Genomic DNA, 23,320 nt, shown 5'->3' with positions numbered 1-23,320 from the left:
ATGTAAATCACATAGCTAATCATTAGCCTTATTCTCCTCTCACTCTGGTATAAATTGGGAGTAACTCCACTGCAGTGGATACCAGTGGATATTACACTGACTAAAGACAGGTCCTTAAATTCTGTCTTTTCATCTAGCAAAGACAGAGGCAAACTGAAGGATCCATTTGGAAATCTCAAGGATCAGACCGTTAGTTGCCAGGAAAACAAACTAAGAGCATGTCTTGGTGAGAGCTGATCATTTTTTAGCCACTGTATTCCTGAAGTGACTGATGTTTTGTGGAAACTATTTGGAATTTATAGAAATAAAAAAGTAAGATGATGTGCAGCAAAGGTGCCAGCTTTTCCAGCTGACTCAGCCCTCAACCATGAGTTAATGGCACCACCTCTGGGCATGAGTGAATTTTCAATATCTATTCAACCACTTACCCTTCTGAAGAGAAAGCTAGCAAGAGTGCAAATGAATGGTAAATACCTTTCTCACTGGAACATTTGTTTATTAGAAGTTGGACTGAGAACAGAGAAAGTCACTACTACCAGGTTAACTCCTTTCATCTAGGCCAAATGGTAATTACTACCCACTTCCATTGACCTGGTTTAAATTCATATTGGTAATCTAGAAACAAAAGGCAAAACCCCTACACCACTCTGAAAAACAAGTGCATGATTTTTAGCAGATTTTAATTCTTTTAAATGCATACATGTACATACATGCACAGCAAAGTACCACGGGTTAGAAAATGTGCTTCATTTTTAGTCCCTAATTTTAATCCATAGTACATTAATCCCTGAGAGAGTATGTCAGCCGTATCACTATCAAGACTAAGAGTGCAAAGTCATGTGTTCATTTTGTAGTGTTGATTGCTTTTGGGATACCGAATCTGTCTTGTGATACATAGCATGATGTGTTTTAATTGTGAACAAAAAATCCACTGTAAAGTAAGTTCATCAGGCCTACATTGTGTATCAGGGAGAAATCCATCCTGGTATTCTTTTTATGGGCAGCTAAAAGGTTGTCACCTAATCCTCAAAAACAAAGGAGTTTCAGTATATCCCTTGTAATCTTACATTATGCCCACATGATAGCCTGTCTCTGTTTCTGCTTCCATTAAACAGTGAAGTCTGCGCTGGAACTGAAATAAGCATGACTGCCAGCCTTCTGGGCTGAAATCCTCTGTGACGTCATAGAGCTGAGGTATCTTAGGCTGTGTCTAAACTTGCACTTGCTCCACAAAACTTTTGTTGTTCACGGATGCTTAAGCACCACCCCCCATGAAAGACAGAGTTTTGCTGTGACAAGCAGGAGTGTGAATGCTGCTTTGTCAGCAGGAGCACTCTGCTGCTGGCAAAATGAAACCCCCTTGTAGAGGGTGGAAATATTTTGTCAGCAGAAATGCAACAACCAGCGTTCACTCACAGGGCTGTTGCTAGAAGTGTAAGCACCCGTGAATGACAAAAGTTTTGTTGAGCAAGTGTAGACAAACGCTGCTGAGAGTCTGATCAGAGTGTGGCCAATCTGTGTGATAAATGGGGCAGAGAGAGGTCACAAGTGACCTTTTCTTTCTTTGCATCTTGTGAAGTAGCCAGCCATAAGTGCATTTAGGGACTGCTCGTTGTGAGCACCCCCCAGTGGTGTTCTCTGCCACAGCAGAGGCAGTGGGCAGGGCTGCTGATGGGAAGATGGGGCAAAGAGGGCAGTTGCCATGGGATCCAGGGATTTAAAAGGGCCTGGGGCTCCAGTTGCCACTGCCACTACCCACAGCAGGCAGAGCCCCAGGCCCTTTAAATCATTGCCAGAGCCTCATGCAGCACAGTCTGGGTGGTGCTGAATGGCTGGCTTAGGGAGGCTAGCTCCTTCTGCCCCAGGCTCCTCACCTTCTGGAGGCACAGAATTGATCCCTCCTTCACGTTGCCCAGGGCCTGGGAAGTCTGTTGCCAGCCCTGGCAGTGGGTCCCATTGTGCTGTGGCCAGGATTCTCCACTGCTCTGCATTAGCCAGCAGGGCCAGCTGCTGCGAAGCATGGTACAAGAGTGGGGCAGCACAGCAGTTTTGTGCCCTGGGAGCTGCAGAACGGATTGCACTCTGGCTGGGGGGCAGTACCCCTACTGCCTGTTTGAGGCAGTTAAGCAACATCTGGCTGGCCCCAAGTGCCAAAAGCTTCCCAAGAAACCATTCTCTCAACTGGATGCAAAAGAAGTGGACAGAGTGTGATGCAGGAGACTAAGGGAGAGAGTCCCACCAGCAGAGCTGTGTGAGGAATTGTCATGATCATGAGGGTTAGCCAGCAACCCGGGGACTAAGGGGTTAACTATGTCCCTTACCTACCCAGGTGGAGTGGCCAATAGGAAGGTAGGTAGGAATTTCAAACTGGGACAAAGGAATTTTTGGTTTTCCCCTCTCCTTTGTCCTGGGCAGTTCTCTCCAGCTATTGAGGGGGACAGAAACTATGTCTCCCTCCAAGAAAAGACTCTTTCTTCACTCTCTGTAAGTCGGGTAAAGTTTAGATAAATCCGTTAGATTTTATTGTTTTATGGTTTGGGCATGGGATCTGCTGCCTGTGCACTTTTTAAAAGATGTTTTGGTTTTTCTTTGTAACTAAGTTCTAGGCCCATGGAGTTTCTTCAGAAGTATATTTTGTTACTTTTCCATCTAATCATTATGCTTGCAACAGGACTATTGTGGTGATAATAAAAGTTTTCTCTTTTCTTTTTATTAACCTGGTATTGGTTAATGGTGGTGTCCTGCTTTGTACTTTAGGGCTGAGATTTCCCAAGTAATCTCTCCCCTGATTTTTTTTCACATCAATACTTGGGTGGTGGCAGTAGAGATTCTATCCCTAAGATCTAGGGTTTTAAGATTTTTGGGGGAAGTGTTATACAGAAGCCTGGTAGATAAGGTTTTGGGGTACATTCATCGTGCCAGAGTGGGGAAGGAGCCATGACAGGAATATTTTAGAGAGCTGCAATATCCTGAGTGACTCTGAAGTTACTGAGGCCTTTTAAATTCTATTAGCCTTTAAAGTCACTTGTATGTGAAAACCTGAGAGCAGCAATAGCTTGTTTTCTGTCTTTGTTCAATATATTACTGTTGGGAAGATGTGAGCAAGATTCTAGAGAGTCACAATCTTAGTACCTTTGGGAACTGAGCTTTATTGAGGAAGGCTATAAGTGAGACTACTGCAGAGCATAGTGGAATAGGGTTACCAGTGCATTAACATTTTCAGTGATATCCTCATTTGAGTTCTATCTAGTCTTGAATGCTGGGTGACACAAGTGAAAGGAACAGAGAGCAGTGCCGTGCTTTTAAAATAGGAGGAAATATAAAAGCACAGACATAGTATTTATTGCATGCCTCACTGTTTTCTTTTGAATACTACTATTAACACAACCTTTCCATTGCAAGTAGCCAGCCCAGAGCCCTTACCGAAGTTTGTCAGCTAACTTGCTTTAAAAGAAAAATTCTAAAGAAAATTCCTAGGCTTGCAAGTGTTTTCTATTCTTGCTAGAACCAAATTAGTTGTAATATGCATTTAAATAAACTTTGTCAAATTATGCCAATTCTGAATATCAAAAAAAGGCTATATGTGCATACAGGAATGAATGCATTTCTGTGTCCGTAAATGCTACTCACATTCTAACTTTACAGCTAGGCTTATATTTGGGACTTAGGGAATTATTCTGCAAGTCATAGGGCTTTGATGCTGGTAAAGCCACAATATGCAACATACTTGATTAGTTTTATGGTATCCAGGAAGGATGTGGAACAATATGCCTAACACATTGCTCCTCATTTGCCAGTTTAAAAACAGCTTGGGTCATTCCTGCTGTGACTTTGATATTAAGAAATGGCTTTCCATGTAGAGGGGTAGAGTTGGTAGACACAGCACTCCCATTTGGTACCCCAGATGCACTATGTCAGATGCCCAGGATTTCCAAAATCTGGGGAGTGAGCTGTCCCATACCCCCAAGAGGCACTCACTGTCCTTGATATACTTCTTGAAGATAGGAGAAGACAATTTCATTATTGAAGAGACTATCTGTTCCTTCTTGTCTATATGTTAGACCCGTGGTCACCAACCCGTAGATCACGATCTACCGGTAGATCTCAGGGGCTCCAAGAGTAGCTCTTGAGCCCTCTCTGAACTGTGCACCTGCGCAGTGCATTTACATTAGATTTCCTCATGTAATGTAGGCGGGGCTTCAAGGAAGGGGCGGGGCAGTAGATCTTCACCTGTTCTGAGACTTAAAAAGTGATCTTGGGTGTAAAAAGGTTGGAGACCACTGTGCTAGACCATCCCCAAGAGGCAAACTTAGATTTAGTGAACACACCTTTCAAACATCTGATGATTTTGTAGGTAATTGCAATGATACAAGATGGTGTAGCACATTCCCTGAGTCTAAAGAGAAGAAAACCAATAGCAAGTGAAGGAAAATCTGTAAGTGAGGAAGCAAATCTTAAAGTTGACCATAATAATACAAAATTGTAGCAAATCTGCAGCTGATGTAAAAAGGTGTAGCTCCATTGAAGTTTATGGAGCCATATTGATTTACATCAAGTGGGGATCTGATCACCTTAGCTGCTGAGACAATGTATATATTGGATATACTGCCATTTTTTTATCTTCAAATAATAAAACCAAGTGTTAAGAATCACATTCATTCAGACAGTACATGTTTGATACCTTTGATGTCTTAAACTCTGGTTTTCATAATTAAAATGTTAATCATAAAGTTCTTACTATATTCAAAATGATCTGCATTATATATAGCTCAGGATTCATTACCCTCCTCCTACTGTACCGAGATTGTGGCCTACTTAAAACTCCCAGTGGTTTTCATTATTATTACAATGCATTGCAATTCATATGGTCCTACAGAAGAGGAAGGGAGAGTGACCAGTATCAAAAGCAGAAGCCCTTAATTTTATCCAGTATAAAATTACCACAAAACACGATCCTTTCATGCCTATAGGCAGTGATAGCTGTTTCTTGGCTGTTAATCTTGGACAGGGAAAAAACACCACCACCGTTTTCTGTCAGTGGGCAAACAAAGCATTATTTTTTCACTTCACCCTCAAGATAGCCTCACACTTCTCCAGATACAGCCAGTGACAGCCTATGTGTTTTTTCAGCACCACAAGGCCATTATTCAGTTTAGAAGCCCTTTTGATGTGCACAATCTGACATCATCCCCCCACTGGATCAAGTCCTGTTGTTCTGCGGAGACCCCCGCCTCAGTTTCTGAGCCTCTGTTGCTTTCCTCTTCTCTTGTTCCTCTGCCTTTTTCCGCTCCTCCTTCAGCTCTTTGTATCTCCATTTGGGAATCTGCAGATAAGTGCCATCTTTGGCACTGCTCTTCCTCCTCACTTTCTCTGGTTGGTAGGTGGGTGGAGGAGCTTTGTTGACACGGACTTTGGGGATGACAAATCCTGGCCTCACGCTGCTCCTTCTCAGTAGGTGCAGTGGCAGGAGGCTTGCTTTCCTTGTGACCACAGTGTTCATGTGAGCTACCGTGAGGCTGAAGGGCTGCAGACTAGCCCGCCGGTCTTTCTTTTTGGGGATCAACATGACTCTGGAGTTCTGAAATAATTTCTCATAACTGTTAACATGGTCTTTGTCCTGAGATCTGATTTCCTGGGCTCTCTGCTTCCTAAGGATTTCCTGCACAGCCAGTCTGCGTTTCCCCACACCCGGTGGGCTCCCCGGGCACACAGTCCTGCACGATATGGCAATAAAGGGGCTGCTTAAACTTGTAGTCATCCTAACCATGTGGTCAAGGACCCCATCTTCTTCAGGGCCACAGGAATTCCTGAATGACATTGCCGACCTCACACCCTCCAAGATCCTCTGCCAACAGCTTTTTGGCTCTGCGGCCTTGGCAACAAGTTCCTTCATCTTTGGCCATTCTAACGTATACTGGTCACAGAACTGCTCAGCACACGGCCTGTCCATCAGCCTCTGCATGAGAAAGGCTGCTTCTGTTCTGCCCGTGTAAAAAGCCCATTCCCGTGGTGTCATTCCACGGTTTGGATCAGTCGCGTGAACATCTGCCCCTAAAGGAAAGGAAAAACATTTGCATAGATTGAGTATATGCACACCTCAACTCCTACTGCCATAAAGTAAGCTGAACGAAGCCCAGCTCCCAAAGAGAAAAATAGCATGTGATTATGCAAAGTATTTTAATGTGCGCACACAGAGAAGAACATTAATTCGGGAATTTCCTGAGTTTTTAGTGTTTGACTTTGCAACCTTGCTGTTTTTAATGCTGTTTATTTGAATATAAATTCCTATTTTTTAAACAGAACACTAAAAATAAAACAAAAGCACCACACAACCTGAATTCCATCATACGGAACATGCTGGCCCCCACCTGGATCGCAATTAGGATTGAAACCTTTAGATCCACAGCACAGACATCTGCACATCAAGTTAATGGAGCAGTAGCAGTCGGTTAGCCTCTACATGGACCAGTGACAATTGAACAATGAAAATATTTATCCTTGGATCTGGACTCATTATACTCCGGTCATCTGAAGAAATGGGTTTTGCCCATGAAAGCTCATGATACCATCTACATGTTTTGTTAGTCTTTAAAGTGCTACCAGACTATTTGTTGTTTGTTACGTTTTTCGAGTTACAGACTAATTCGGCTACCCCTCTGAAGCTATTGAATAATCAGACAGGCAGCAACAGAAGACCCCTTCTGTTTCTGTCATAAAATGTCTATAGTTCAGCAATGGAGGTGCAGCTGTGCCATGGGAGCATATGCAGATGTATGCTAAGTGACATGAGAGGGTGGTGGTGCCACCCACTGTGACAGATAAAGAGGGGAGAAGGAAGGACTTGGGTGATAGACTAGAAGTTCACTTTTAGCCATGTTGTTTCAGCTGGTGGCCAGCCCCAGAAGGAAACGTCAGAAAGACAGGCCAAGATGGGGTTAGGATGCAAGGAGACAGGTTACAATAGATAGGTAATAGAGCTGCACTTCCAGAGAAGATCATCAGTGACCAGGTACAGGGAAAGAAGGGGAGGGGAGCCAAATTGGAACTCTGTGAGACCCCACTGAGAGAGGGAGAGGGAAGGGAGAAGAGGAGTCCCAAATGAGACACTGCAGAGGCAGCCAGAGAAACAGGAGTGGAAGCAGGGGAAAGACAGCATTGCAAAAGCTAACAGCGGACAGGATTTCAAGAAGAATCTGGTTAATATCAAAAGCTGTAAAGAGGTCAACAAGAATATGACAGCCTGGAGGCCAAGATCTTTGGCATGGGTCTGCTCTTCACCTCTCCATCAGCCTGTCTTTGGACCCCTCCTATTCTCTTCCCCTACAGCAGTCTCCTGTTCCTTCACCTTTTCCCTTCTCGGCCTGTCCCCTTAATCTAGCTGCCCCTGGTTCAAAAGCAACAAGGAGTCCTATAGCACCTTATAGACTAACAGATTTATTGGAACATAAGCTTTCGTGGGCAAAGACCCACTTCGTCAGATGCACTTTTTGCCCACAAAAGCTTATGCTCCAATACATCTGTTAGTCTATATGGGTATGTCTACACTACCCCGCTAGTTCGAACTAGCGGGGGTATTATAGTCATCCGCAGTTGCAAATGAAGCCCGGGATTTGAATTTTCCGGGCTTCATTTGCATGAAGCCGGCTGGCGCCATTTTTAAATGCTGGCTAGTTCGAACCCCGTGCCGCACGGCTACACGCAGCACGGAGTAGCTAGTTCGGATTAAGCTTCCACGAGGAGTACAGCTAGTTCGGATTAGAAGCCTAATCCGAACTAGCTACTCCGTGCCACTTGTAGCCGCGCGGCACGGGGTTCGAACTAGCCGGCATTTAAAAATGGTGCCGGCCGGCTTCATGCAAATGAAGCCCGGGAAATTCAAATCCCGGGCTTCATTTGCAACTGCGGATGACTACATTACCCCCGCTAGTTTGAACTAGCGGGGTAGTGTAGACATACCCTAAGGTGCTACAGGACTCCTTGTCACTTTTGCAGATCCAGACTAACACGGCTACCCCTCTGATACTTGACACCATTTCTTTCAGTATTCCCTCATAGGTCATGTTTTCTAGATCTTAAATCATTTTTGTTGTTCTTCTCTGGACCTTCTCCAATTTGTCTACATCTTTCCAGAAATGTGGTGCACAACACTCCAGTTGAAGCCTAATCAGCACGGAGTAATTATTTATTACATTGGATAGCCCTCTCCCCACGCCCTGAGAATCCTTAATGTGTTTAAACTGACCCTGGGTATTCAGGGCAAGTTTGCTGGTGGACAATCCCTCATGCACACACGTCCTACAACCACACACACACACAAAACCAAAACAATAGCAAGTCCAGGGCAGATGGTCCAGCAAGACCCCATGCTAGGGGAGGAGGCTATTCTGATGTATGATGAAATTTGTTAACCAATTTATGAGGCCATCTTCACTTGGATTTGTTTGCACACAGGCAACATAAAGCCAAGCATGTTTGCCTCCAGATATACTCTAGATCGGGGTGGGCAAGACCAAGAATTTGGTAAGTTGTCAAGGACTGCACTCTTTCATGATATTAATGGAGGAGATTCTGGGTCTGGGATGGAGGTGGGGTGCAGAAGGGAGCTTGGGGTAAGGGATCAGGGAGGGTGTGGGGTTTGGGAGGAAGTTTGAGTGAAGAAGGGGATTATGACCTGGGGCAGGGGAGCTTCAAGATTGTGCTGAGAATGGGAGAAGCAAGCAAAGCCTCTCTTCTCCTGGTCCTAGGCTCACAGCTTTCAGAGATGCACCTAGCCCTGCAGCCAGCTTTTCTGAGTGGAGGTTGGGGGTGGGGCAGACAAGGCGCCTGGCTGAGGCTCCCATTGGGCTGCAGGACGTATTTTGCTTGCCCCAGTTCTAGATGTAGAATTATGGAAGGGCTATTTCTAAGCCACAGAATATAAACTGTGTTTCTTCTTATTCAGATACATTTGTCCAAACAAATCAAAGACCATTTACAAGGGTCCATTGAGCTCACTATTCTTGCTGCCTCTTCTTTGATTTCAGGTTATTTCAATACAAATTGACACATTCCCAGCTCTTTTGGGAATTATGTCTCACAAAAGAAACCTACCAAATACAGAGATTCTAATCTTTTAGCAGCATACCCCATGCTTATTTTATGTCTCAGCTCATGCAATCTTGTGTGACACCAAATCTTCTTAAAGATGCTACAGACTTAATTTGTAAATCCAGAAACATTGCTTAACAAATTCCTCATTCAACAGAATTTCTACGGCCTTTACCTGTTGGGTCAGACATGAGTATTCAAGCCCCCTTTCAAAGGTTCAGATAGTTTATTGAACTATTTTTTGTTCAGATTTAAAGCACACCTAACAAGTCTCTGTGGGTATGTCTACACTACCATCCTAGTTCGAACTAGGGTGGTTAATGTAGTCAGACGAACTTGCAAATGAAGCCCAGGATTTGAATTTCCCGGGCTTCATTTGCATAAAGCCGGCCGGCGCCATTTTTAAATGCCGGCTAGTGCGGACTCCGTGCCCGCGGCTATACGCGGCACGAACTAGATAGTTCGGATTAGGCTTCCTATTCCGAACTATCTGTACGCCTCGTTCCACGAATAGGAAGCCTAATCCGAACTATCTAGTTCGTGCCGCGTGTAGCCGCAGGCACGGAGTCCGCACTAGCGGACATTTAAAAATGGCGGCGCCCAGCAACATGCAAATGAAGCTCGGGAAATTCAAATCCCGGGCTTCATTTGCAAGTTCGTATGACTACATTAACCACCCTAGTTCGACCTAGGGTGGTAGTGTAGACATACCCTTTTAGAAAATGTGTGTAGTGCCCTTAGTCCTCATTTTCCTGAGATTAAATCATGCCCCAAATCCTGTTTTTCAAGCAACTAATCTGAGTAGATGTGGCACTTTGGGATATTAATATTCTAGTCAATTAATGAGGTTTCATGTCTCATGAGATTATTATCCACCAAATTAACATCACTGCTGCTGTGTTTCTGCTAGGCCGCCAAAGCATCAGAGTTCCAATTAATCAGAATTTCAGACTCCTAAATAAAAAATGGCCAACGTACTATGAAGTTGTTTTATTAAAATCCAGTTGTAAGTTTCACATTTCCTGCATTGCTCCTTTATCCTATCTGATTAGTGACAGAAACCCCTCCCCCCAAACCCTATGTGTTTCTTCTCAGTGTATGCAAGTCTGTTAATAAGAAGTAGGACCTAAAACTCTGGTTAAATATTCATCTCTTTTAAAAAATATCATCCCCACTAAATAAAGTAGCATCAGAACTTTAATTAAATGGCATCCTCAAGGAAAACTGCACCCATTTTGCTCACTTTAGCAAGATGAGAGTACTAGTGTAAATAGAACTCTAGTCAGATCAATTCTGAAGGTCTCAGCCAGGCAATGCTTTCTTAGTATATTATTTAAGGTCCAGATTCTGCTTTCAGTTATACTAGTGTAAATCCACAGCCGGTCCAATGATTTCACTGTAGTGACTTTGGTGTAAATGAGTGCTAATCACAATTGGCACTTCTGTACTGTCTTCTGCTGGAGGTGGTTGTCTTGCTGAAAAGCAATATCGTTTGTGACCCTGGCAGTGTGGCAGCCCAATCAAAGTAACTTCAGAATAGTAATTAACCTGCTTTAATATTAATTTTGCATTCCTAGAAGTACATTCACATTTTTAAAGATTAAACTTTATGGCCAAGACTGTCCAAAGTGACTAATGACTGTGGTTGCCTCCGAATTTTGGTTTCCAACCTGAACATCCTGACTTTTAGAAAGAACAGTCTCTCTGAAAATCAGGCTCCAATCAATCACCACATTTTCCTCTACAGTTTCCCCCCTGCAATGGTTATACCCATCACTACAGCATGTTGGAAACGTGGTTAGTCTCCAGTACTGAGCTCTTACATTGTCGGTGTCACAAGTAATAATACTCTAAAGAAGTCACCAAGACATGTGCATAGTAAACACCTTCTGGTCGTGTTTTACTGCAAAAACTAATCCATAGTGCTTTGATTTTATCCTCATTATAAGGTTTGCTGTCTCAGAATCCTTTAAGAGGGAGCAGGGTCCAAGGCATGTGGAATGATTTCTTGCTGCTCAGTTGAGATTAAGGGAAGGCATCTTGGCCTTATATAGAGGGAGACGGCTGCAGGTGCTGGTTGGCAGATGCCCATAGAGAGTATTTCACCACACCTGCAACGTCCTCTGAAGCAATAATATCATTTTAGTTCTTTGGGGCAGAGAGGAAAGGAAAAGTTATAATGATAATAAAGCAAACAATGGAAAATCATGGAATCCATGGCTTTGAAGAATGCCATCACAAAATTGCTTATATTTGTTTTCTGACGACTTACTTGCGTACTATTCAGTATGACTAGCAAGCTACAGGATTTACAATGCACTATGTCTGAGCACAGATGAAATTGCCCATCTAAAAACCTCACAATGCTGAAACTAATATTGTAAATGCATTTCAATAATTTAAGGGTATATGGGGTGGGAGGTTCAGAGGAAGACCTTAACACTTCCTGGCTTTCAAATATTTGAAAACGTCAATGCTCCTTTAACATAAGCTACTTTAAAACTACTCTTAAAAAATCTATTGATGGAGAATATGGAAATGCCAAGTTGAAGTAGCAAATCATTAGCTTTCCCCTGCACTCTTGTATCCCTACTAACTTAATAACTCGAGTTTATTCCTAACATACTGCACATTTTCAACATTAACAACATGGTAGATAACCCAACTATGCTTTATCTGACTTAATGAATCACAGGAACATTTTCCATCTCTTTGTTGTTTGAACTCTGACAGGGCTAGAAGAAACACACTGAAGCCAAAGATCTCCAGAGATTATCTCCTGGTATACCCTGAAAGACACTTTGAACTGGCAAATTACTACAACACTATAACTCTCATGCTATAGGTAATAACTCATTTACATGTATATGTTTTCTTGCTTTAGTCTGTAAATATCTCTCATTTTGTTTTCCTAGTTAATAAACCTTTAGATAGTTCATTACAGGACTGGCTACATGTGTTGTCTTGGGTGTAGATCTAGAGTACCAATTGACCTGGGGTAAGTGACGGTTTCTTGGGACTGGAAGTGACCTGAATAGTCTGTGATGTCTTGTATAAGTGACAATTTATTTTAAGTCCAACTTACCTGGGTGTCAAGATAGACTGAAGAGCCTAAGGGTCAAGGAGAGCCTAAGGGTCATGGTCATGGAGTCTGTGACTTCGTAAGCAGCCTGTGATAGTGATCCAGCAACATTTGTTACTGGCTTGGTGAAATCTGACAGCCCCAGTTTTGGTGGGGATCTGCCCTGTTTTCTGACAGTCTGCCCTGAAATTGGCACTCACACTCTTGAGCCACTCCAGACAATGGGACATATGGAACACCTGTATTTGAGATGGGAGTGTGATTCCAAGTCCACATAGATCAGTGTTTCTCAAAATGGTCCACAAACCCACTCTGAGAAAGCTGCTACCGGGACATTCTGGTTTGTTTGCTTACCGGCTCCACAGCCATGGAGCCGCGCAGCTCCCATGGGCCGTGGTTCACTGTTTCTATGCAAGGGAGCTGTGGGAAGTGGCACAGACTAGGTCACGCTGTTTCCCGTTATTCCTCCTGGCTGCAAATGGCTCTGTGGTGGTGGAGCTGGTAACTAAACAAACCGGGGCAGCCCGGCAGCAGTTTTCTCAGAGTGGGTCTGCAGATGACTTTGAGAAACACTGGCATAGATGTACCCATGATACCTCTGCTCAAGCTAGCATGTTAAACATATCGATATAGTCAGGGTAGCATGAGCAGTGGCATAGGCTGGCCATCCAGTGTGTACCCAGAGGGGCCATGTGGACTTGGGCAGCTAGCCCAAGCCACTGCCCATGCAACCCCTTCTACACAGATGTTTATAGCACATTAGTGTGAGGTCTACATGAGCTGTGAATCACACCTCACAGCTCAAATGCAGACATACAAATATTTCTGTTGTGGTTATTCCTCTTCCCCCATCCAACCTGGCTCACATGCCGTTCCAGGAGTGAAGGCCAACTATATAATGTTGTTTCTGGTCACGGTTCTGAATGGTTAGGGGATGGAGTTGGTGGCAGGGCCAGGAAGGGAAATCACAGAGAGGGTTTCTGCTCCAAAATACTTGACAGTTTACCCTGTGGGTAAAGGGCTATAAAAGGTGTGAAGTGGTTCTTAAATAGTATATGTGTTATGTTCTTTTTTGGGGAGCTGGCTAAGTGTGTGACTGCATACCAGGACTTAAACTGTATAGTGCCAAGATCCAGAGTGAGTTTAGACACCCAGAGGCATTACTCGGAGGGTATGTCTACACTACCCCGCTAGTTCGAACTAGCGGGGGTAATGTAGTCATCCTCAGTTGCAAATGAAGCCCGGGATTTGAATTTCCTGGGCTTCATTTGCATGAAGCCAGCCAGCGCCATTTTTAAATGCCAGCTGGTTTGAACCCCATGCCGCGCGGCTACACGCGGCACGGAGTAGCTAGTTCGGATTAGGCTTCTAGCTGTATGCCTTGTGGAACGAGGTGCACAGCTAGTTCGGATTAGAAGCCTAATCCGAACTAGCTAGTCCGTGCCGCGTGTAGCCGCGCGGCACGGGATTCGAACTAGCCGGCATTTAAAAATGGCGCCGGCCGGCTTCATGCAAATGAAGCCTGGGAAATTCAAATCCCGGGCTTCATTTGCAACTGCGGATGACTACATTACCCCCGCTAGTTCGAACTAGCGGGGTAGTGTAGACATACCCAGAGAGTGTAGAGGGAAAGTGGCGTGTGCAAACTTCATGGCCTTCAATAATGTTAGCTGGAACCCTGGTGGGTGAAAGTGTCAGGGCTGTAACAAGAAGAGAATGGCTTGTACTTTCAGCAAAGTGAGACTGGCAGAATAAAGGTATTTGTGCTAGTGGGGTGTATTGGGGCACTGCTGAAAGGACATGGGCATAACAACATCTAGCCAAGCCAGCTTAACTCTGTGTTAATAGTTCTTTGTCACTGAATTTTGTAGATTTAACCGGAAAACGTGTGGTTTTAGTAGAAGTTAGTGGTAATTTGGACAGTTGTACACATCTTGTCCTGTGACTTGCATATTGAGTAGGGATGTAAAATCCTGTTTAAAAAGTTAAATGGTTAAACATTATGTTTAATTGGTTATTCGGAATCAAATAAGTGGGGGAAGGCTGCTCCAGCCTGGCCGGGCTGCTGTGCTATGGGCTGCTCTGGACTGGCTGGGCTGAGCCCACTGTGTCTAGGCGGGGGCTGCTTGGGCCAGGCTGGGCCTGCTGCACCGTGCCATGAGTGGGGGGCTACTCTGGCCCGCCCAGGCTGCTCGTAACCAGTTACCCAGATAAGTATGCCAGTAAGGCTGATGCTTACCAGTTCCCTTTACATACAACACACACACTCTTTGCAATGTTCACTCCCTGGCACACAAATATTTCTATTGTTGTTATTCCCTCTCCCCATTGTTCACTTGCCATAACAGGAGTGAAGGCCAACTATATAACATGAGAATGGTATTTCTGGTCACATTTCTGAATGGTTAGAGGGTGGAATTGGTGGCAGAGCCAGGAAGAGAAATCGCAGAGAGGGTTTCTGCTATAAAATACTGACCATTTTATGTTTGAGAGAAAGTATTTTTCTGACTAAGCACGCCGATTGTATAGAATTTAGAAAGGTCCACCTTTAAACAGATGCCACTGCAACCTTAACTATTGTAGTGCTGCCAGACCATAATAATAACAGCAAATGAACAAATTAAATAAGTCTTGTAATAAATAAATCATACTTCAAAATCCATGCCAAATGTAATAATTCCAAATTTGCAATTTGTAATTAAGTAGCTATAACAATATATTTTCTTTTATTCATCAGTTGATGGCAGTATAATACGAGCATCAAGCAAAGTGCTTCCCCCTTCTCTGAAATATACACTGTAGAGCCCAAGCCTTCACAAAAGAACATGGCAGCCATTCTATACATGTTGTTTAATGACACTAGGCTATATGTACTCAGATGCACAAGGGATGCAGGGCTTTCATTTTATTTAGTTTTTCAAGTGATCCACTGTATAATGACAGAGCAACACTGCCAATGAATATGTTTACACAGTCTACGGCTATGTCTAGACTACAGGTTTTTTTTCCCAAAAAAGTAGCCTTTTTTAAAAAAAACATCATCTGTGTCTAGACTGCCGTTATGTTCTTTCGAAATTAATTTGAAAGAATGCAGCAGTTTTTTTCAACAGCAGTAAACCTCATTTTACGAGGAAGAATGCCTTTTTTCGAAAGAGCTCTTTTGAGAAAAGGTGTTCTTGAAGGCCAACAGGGCTTTTTCGAAAGAGAGTGTCCAGATTGCCTGGGTGCTCTCTTTTGAAAAAGCGCATCGCTTTTTCGAAAGTCACATGGCTGTCTAGACAATTTCTTTCGAAAGAGGCTTGTAGTCTAGACGTACCCTACATGTGCTGGCTGTAGACTCAGGTTTGCAGGGCTCAGGCTATGCAGCTGTTTCACTGCTGTGTAAGCCTCCAGACCCCTGTGGGGTCAGAGGATCCCAGAGCCTGAGTTCAATCCCAAGCCTGGAAGTTTTCATGGCAATTAAACAGCCCTCTGGCCCTGCAAGTCCAAGTTAGCTTCTAAGGCCAGCTGTGGGATTTTCTTTGCTGTGTAGCCATACCCTAAGAGGGAATTATATCTAATTACCATGCACAGCTTACTGTGTCTTATTATTTAACAGTAAGTAGCTTTGTAATTCTGGATGTAAACATAGTTATCACATCATATTTTAATACTGTATCATATTCATAATATTTGAGCTGTGTGAAATGTTTGTAATGAAACTTACTCAGTATCTCATCAAAACTAGTGGGTTTTCTAATAGAGTAAGAAATCATCCCAGGTTTTTGAAATCTTTACAGTGGACCTAAGCCCAATTTTGTAGCAATGTATCTGACCCCACATTTTATCAAGATTAAAAAGAAAAAAAGACTGTATTCTGCTCTTCTAATATTATAAGATAGATAGCCTCTTGGTTAAAGCATAGTCATATGGGATCTGTATTTTGTTCCTTATTTTGTCTCAGACTTGCAGTGTGACCTTGAACAAGTCATTTAAACTTCTATGCCTCGGTTTCCCCTTCTGAAAAAATATGGATAATAATATTTATTTACTTCTCATGGATGATGCAAGCCTAAACAAACTGTGTTAATGGGGTGTACTGAGGCATTGAAAGACCATAGGCTTGTAATTTCCTTTGAGATGCTCAGCTGGAAATTCAATAGCAGTGTAAAGTACTATTGTAACAACAGCAACAACAACAACAATAAATAAATAAAACTGCTCACTTCTCTATTTACAAGACATCCAGAAACTGTTTTCATTTGCATTAATAGCTCCATCATGCCTCTCAATAAAGTAAATATTGGAAAGGCCGGCTTTTTATAGATTTACTGCTATCTTATTCACAGCAAGAAGTAATGATGAAGCAAAGAATTTCATGTACCTGCCAACATTAAGGCTCTGACACATTCAGTTCGGCCTTGCATTGCAGATTTCATCAGTGCTGTGTATCCAAATACATTCCTCTTCTCAATATCAAGACCAGGAAAATAGTTCAACAAGTAGTTTGTAATGGTGATATGTCCTATAAAAGGACAAAACGGGAGAGAAGAGTTATCACTGCAGCAAAAATATTAAGAGTTAAGAATCATTCTGAGGTTCAGACTGCTTGAAACTTTTATTTGGCCACTAGCAGCTATCAAATACAGGAGGCCCCCAAGATGCCAGCACTCGACTTCCAAGCCCCTGCACTTTCAACCATTTCTGTAAGCGCAGAAGGGGCCAGAAACCCCCAACTTACATCCTCGGTCTGCATTTACGATGGTGCACAGCGCCTACCATAAATGTGGGTTTGAGTTACGATGCCCCCAACTTGTGATGCTTCCTCCAGAACCAATAACGTCGCAAGTCGGGGGCTTCCTGTAGGCAAGTCTGGCCACACCTACTTATGTGCCCTTCTCTCACATCCTTTTTCATAGGCTGTTGACATTAGCATTTACTCTTTAGTGTTACAGTGGTCTGACTGGAGCACAGGAATAGGAGCCTGGCATTCCTGGGTTCTAATCCCAGCTGACATTGACACTGGGTGTGGTTTCCATCTACATAAACACAGATGTACATAGTACTGCTACTTACCCACCTTAGGGGTTCTTGTGGGGAACAGCTAAGGACCAGATAGTAGCATGCCATAGTACCTACTTGCCTGTGCCATTACCCATGCAGTGGAAGGAAGAATAGCCTATGTGGGGTTACTATGTGTCCACCCTCATTCATCTTGGTTGGAAGGGATAGGAAATGAGTGGAGCTGTGTAGTTCCACCATCTCTAATGTACCCGGCCATGGCCAGCACAGCTGCACTAGGGGACAAAGGATGAGTCTGGAATGGGGGAAGCCCAAATGCAGAATGCATCAGAGTCTGCTCTTGGGGCAGTACAAAGATATTCTGCCCCATACATAGGGCTTGTGGAAAAACCATATTGACCCCTAACGCCTTTGGAAAAAGGGGTATATGATGCAACTGTGATTAATTGTACACACGCATTTTCAAGGAACCAGACAAAATACTGCTATAGAAATATGCAGACAGCTCAGCTGGGTCCTTTTCTCTAAAATCATGGATTGTGATTATAATTTCTGGTTATCCTAGGAAGTCAGAACTGAAAATCTCAATAGAACTTTGCGTGGGTTGATATTAGACAAATGGATTATTTATGCTCTCTCTCTCTCTCTCTCTCTCTCTCTCTCTCTCTCTGTCTTTTTTTCTCTTTTTCCTCATTGCCCTGCCTGGCAGTGGAAAGCCACTGGGCCATTCATTAGCAATAGGCCAGTGGAGTTGTGTTACTGGCTTCACAGTAAAATCAATATGACTGATGTTCTGCTGTCAAGTTTTACTCTCCACAAATGGCCATCACTGCCTTTCATTTCCTTTGGCTTGTGTGCCTGTGTCGCTGGTGTCAGCAGGGATATGCAGAACACTGGAAGCCTGTCGCTGGCTAAAATAAGAAGTGTTACAGAACTAACAGCCTGAAGACCAATTAAAACATCAAGCCCTTATAACTGGTCTAACAGGAGATGACAAATATCTAGTGCCATTATAACTCATTCAGAACAGTTTTCCCTTCACTTGTCATTTATTTTATGATGGTTTGATGGTTTGTATAATAATGCAGTCTGTCAGGCAGCTGCAATAATTACAACTTAACTACTGTGAGCTGTAAAAAATGTTCTGTCATCGCACTCTGCAGTCCAGTTGAATATGCTGCAATGTGTGGCTGTCAAGTATGTTACTAAAGCAGACTGTAATTTACACAGAGGCAATTTTAAAAAAGAAATCTGCCACAGCACATCTGGAGCAGTTTTCATCAGCAGTTGTTTGCACCAACACAGTCCTACAAGACTTCTGGAAGGCAGGAAAAACAAATTTTTACCAGTTGAATGGTTTTAGATATATCTGTAATCCTAGTGTTAAAGGTGTTTTCAGTCTTACCCCTTTCTGAAATTTGCCAAATCCCACCAACCCTTTGTGTAACCAGAAGCTTCCAGGAAACTCAAGCAATTTCATAGACAACCTAAGACAGGAATTTAAACAGTGCAAGAATCAGAAAAATTGAAGGTCAAATGAATAGTTGCCCTGCACCTTGTGTCATCATTTAGTTCAGGGCAAAGTGAGGGCAAACCAGGTGTAAAAATACTAAATTAGAATGGCAATGATTTATATTAGTTTTCAACTGGGTCCTATAAACACAAACATATGCCCCAATTCTGCTCATGTTGCCGTCTATGGCAAAGCTCCTGTTGACTTCAGTGGGAGCAGGATCAAGCCACAAATAAGAACAATGAAGACAACACTAATGGAGTCTCAGAGTAGATCTACACAGCAGATTTATTTTGGAATAACATCCATTATTCCGAAATAACGTCATGCACTGTCTACACAAGAAGCCCGTTATTTCAAAATAAATTTGAAATAACAGGCTTCTTACTCTGACTTCCTGTAAACCTCATTGCACGAGGATTAAGTTAGCGGAATGGCAATTTATTTCAAAATAAGTGCTGTGTAGACAGTGGCAAATTTTGAAATAAGCTGTTCTGAAATAAGTTACTCAATTTGTGTAGTTTATTTCGAGGTACGTGCTACTGTGTAGACTTACCCTCCATGCCCAGAAGGCTTGCTGGAATGGCTCCAGAATGCTCAGTTCCTCTTGGAGTGCATCTGCACTGCACTGTAGGTCGAAATAAGATACTCAAGTTGAGCTACGCAATTTGCTTATCTTATTTTGATGTTATTTCAAAATAGCTTATTTTGTAATTTGGCGCTGTCTACACAGCCCCAAATTTCAAAATAACTCACTATTCTGAAACGTCTCTTACTCCTCATGGAATGTGGTTTACAGGGATGATGGAATAGAGAGCCTGTTCTATTTCAAAATAACGGGCTTGCTCTTAAGGCGTGGAATAGCTATTTCGGGATACTCCAGTAAATAGCGCTGCAGTATAGATGTAGCCTTGGTATGTAAGTATCCCTCCGCACCGCCTGAAGGCTTCAATGTAGCAGAAATATTTCTTTTCAACCTGGGATATCTAGAGAACATCAGAATAGTGAGGATGTTTTAAACAACAGCATTATATACAAATAAATGAGTTTTTAACAAATTTCTATGTTAATTGCTGTTAACGTTTCTCTTCTTTATGTTGCTAAAATATAACTACAGATTGGGCTATTTGACACAGATGGAGAGTGGGGGAAATCATAGTGAAAGTTCCCCAGGGATCTAACTGGATCTAACTTCAAGTAAAGACACAGACACACAAAATTAAATAACAAATTAAGCAGAGCTTTGTGGAACTCAGGTGTTCAGTATCACAGGGGTTCGTGCAAACCTCTTCAATTCCAGTCCACGGAGATTCATGTACTCTGCGGTTTGCCTCAAATTTCAGGTGCAACAAAACACAAACTCATAATAAAACGGAGTCATAAATGCATGGGCAATGGGTAAACTCCCGCTTTTGGGGAACTCCCATTCACCACACACAAGAGCCCCACTCTGCTCCCAGTTATGGGAGAAGCCTTGGCCTGTCCACCCCAGCCACTCCAGGCCACTCCTCAGTATTGGGCTGAGCCACTGGCAGAGGCACCATTTAAGTAGGGGAGTGATGGTCTGTGCCTCCCCAAGTTTGAATCCCTGAATTTCATCCTTGAGGTCTCCTTAAAGTGTATGCCTGAGCCCCATACACTGCTCTTACTGCCACAGAGCTCGTGCTACACCCAGCTTTGCCTTTGGGGCAGAGAGTCATAAGCAGGGGGAGGCAGAGTGATTAAGATAACAAAAGGCTTGAGGGATCATTAGATGATCATAGAAACATTGCCAGAAACACTCCACTTAAAAGACAGGAAACAAAAAAGTATGAATAAATGGTGAGAATGGAGAGTTAAATAGTGGTGTGCTCTAGGGGTCTGTGTTAGGACCAGGAGTATTCAAATTATTTGTAAATGATCTGGAAAAAGGGGTTAACAGTGAGATGGCAAAATTTGCAGATGACACAAAATTAAGGTTGGGGTGAATGGGCAACACAACGACAGATGGAATTCAATGCTGATAAATGCAAAGTAATGCACATGGCAAAATATAATCCCAACTATACATGCAAAGTGATAGGGTCTGAATTAAGTGTTCCCACTCCAGAAAGTGCTCATGGAGTCACTGTACATAGTACTCTGAAAGCAGCTGTTCAATGTCCAGTGGCAATCAAAAAAGCTAACAGAACACTGGGAATCATTAGGAAAAGGACAGACAATAAGACAGAAAATATCATATTGCCTCTACATAAATTCATGGTATGCCCACATCTTGAGTATTGCATGCAGATATGGTCACCCCATGGCAAAAAAGTTATACCGGAATTAAAAAAGGTTCAGAAAAGGGCAACAGAAATTATTAGGAGTACTGAACACATTCCATAAAAGGAGAGATTAAAAAGACTGGGATTTTTTAGCTTAGAAAAAAGACAACTAAAGGGGGATATGATAGAACTCTATAAAATCATGACAGGAAAGGAAAAGTAAATAAGGAAGTGTTCTTTACGCCTTCTCATAACACAAGAGCTACGTTGGGTGACCCCCTGTGAAACTCCTTCTCAGAGGATGTTGTGAAAACCAAGACAAAACAAGGTTAAAAAAAGAACCAGATAAATTCATGGAGGTTAGGTCCATCAATGACTATTAGGCAGGATGGGCAGGAATGGTGTTCTTGTTTTGTCAGAAGCTAGGGTAGGAAATGAGGGCAGGAAATGGATCACTTGAACCTGTACTGTTCATTCCTTCTGAAGTGCCAGGTATTGGCCACTGCTGGAAGACAGAATAGTAGACCAAATGGACCTTTGGTTTGACCCATTATGGCTGTACTTAGAGAAGTGTCTATATAATATAAGTAATAAATCATACCTTAACTTGTACGTATGCCAAGCATACTTTCTGTGAAGTATATCAGTGTCCTCAAAGACATGCTCTATGACTCACTTTCTGTCTGGCCTGGCTAGGATGCTTTTTTATTTGGTTTGACAATGGGATCAATTTTGGTTGGAGCTTCTCGGACTGCTGTATTATGATAATTATAAATAATAATGTCAGCAGCAGCATACAAATTCAGTTCACTATATGCAAAGACTCCCCATGATGTCTTTAAAAAAAAATTTCAATCTATTTGCTTTACAAGGAAGATACAGGGACATTGGCTGGCTCACACACTACCTTCCACATCCTAATGACTTAACCAACCAACCCAACAATGGAGGTGCTAATTGTTCTTATCAGCCTCTTGTAACTACTTGAACCATCTACTCACTGTCTCTCTCTCTCTTCCCCTCTTTTTTCTCTCTTTTTTTCCTCCTCCCCACTCCCCCTTCTCTTATTTATTCTTGGATCTGGATTTCTAATACTCCAGTCATCTGAAGAAGTGGGTTGTGCCCACGAAAGCGCATGATACCATCTATATGTTTTTTGCCTTTAAGGTACTACTAGACTATTTGTTGTTTAAGTTTTTCCTGTTACAGACTAATCGGCTACTCCTCTGAAAGATGATGATTACATTTATCTCCATTTTACAGATGGGAGGAACAGAGACAGACAGGAAGGTGGAATGACTTTCCCCAAGATAACACATCATTTAGACCCTCTTGACTTCTAGTTTGTGGCCCTAACCACTGGATTATGGCTGCCTCATTATTATTTCTGCATGTAAGCAGGCATGATGTCATTCGCTCACTGTCCTGAAAATGTGTGTAATATCAAGAAAGGAAACAGGGAAAGAATCTGATTTGAAACACCATCGTTGAATCATTGATTTGTATCTGCAAATGTAGAGTCAAGACCTGTAAGATAACCAGTGCTTTCTGACAGATCAGCAGAATGGAGGCTGCTCAGCATCTTCTGTAATTTTCTCAGTACTATGTATGATTGGTTTTTACATCCTCATTAACATAAAGGAATTATTCTAATTTGCAATTCTGTACTGCACAATTATGACATAACTGCTAGAGATTAATAGGTAGCTGGCCCATATAACACACTGTCATGCAGCAGATATTTTGGAAGAGTGAGCAAATAAGGATTCACACCAGATAACAGCACATGTTAGCACTCATGTCTGGCTAGGGCAACTGCTAACCAGCAGCAGCAGCAATACTGTACATTCAGACCCTGAGAAGTGATGAGTCTTTAATTGTATTCTTCTTCTTGAATGCTTAGCTAGACAGTTGACCATAGCGATTGTTCACCATTTGTTGCTGCACAACCGCAAAAGTTTGATGATCTGCGAGTCCAACATCAGAATGGACTTGATGTACCCATGCAATAGAGGGTCTGCCGCTGGACCACCTCCACCTCTTGATTGGTGGAGTTTTATTCCAGATGTTACAAGCCACCCCGGGAACAAAGCTTGCTGAAACGTCTTGTGACACCCTTCTGACATGTCCGAAAAGCATAAGGTGCTACTTGCAGACAATGGTCCCAGTAGTCTGCAGACCTGAATGACCATAAATATCTGCATTACAGATTAACTCATTTCACTTTATGGGAAGCCTCTAGCTTCGTTCAGTTTGCATGGGGTAGTGTCCATGTTTTGCAGCAATACATCAGTAGGGGAAAGATGCTGTTCACATAAATCCTGAACTTGGTTGTTGTACTAAGCTGATGTTGATTCCATATCTGTTATAAATGGCCCATGTATTATTACT

At 42.7% G+C, this 23,320-nt stretch overlaps 1 protein-coding gene and 1 long non-coding RNA gene across 2 annotated transcripts in view; one reads left to right on the top strand and one right to left on the bottom strand.

Annotated features, from left to right (window-relative positions):
* Positions 1 to 1,818: 1,818 nt before the first annotated feature.
* Positions 1,819 to 23,320, bottom strand: part of ANKRD33B (ankyrin repeat domain 33B) — a 78,749-nt gene continuing 57,247 nt past the window's right edge. Inside the window, exons 3-4 of the mRNA XM_025183120.3 lie at positions 16,533 to 16,673; positions 1,819 to 6,051 (exon numbers count right to left, since the gene is read on the bottom strand). Of these exons, the coding sequence (XP_025038905.2) occupies positions 5,201 to 6,051; positions 16,533 to 16,673 (992 nt within the window). The 3' untranslated portion in view covers positions 1,819 to 5,200. The remainder of the gene's footprint in view (positions 6,052 to 16,532; positions 16,674 to 23,320) is intronic.
* LOC112545293 (uncharacterized) lies at positions 2,409 to 23,080 on the top strand. Its single transcript, XR_003088762.3, has 3 exons — positions 2,409 to 2,484; positions 11,821 to 11,932; positions 22,193 to 23,080. It is a non-coding gene; the product is annotated as an uncharacterized LOC112545293 (long non-coding RNA).

The sequence above is a fragment of the Pelodiscus sinensis genome, chromosome 2 (genome assembly GCF_052426305.1).
Source record: "Pelodiscus sinensis isolate ZL-2025 chromosome 2, ASM5242630v1, whole genome shotgun sequence".
NCBI lineage: Eukaryota > Metazoa > Chordata > Testudines > Trionychidae > Pelodiscus > Pelodiscus sinensis.
The sequence above is the reverse complement of the archived record's forward strand: the minus strand, read 5'-3'. Positions and strand labels throughout refer to the sequence as shown.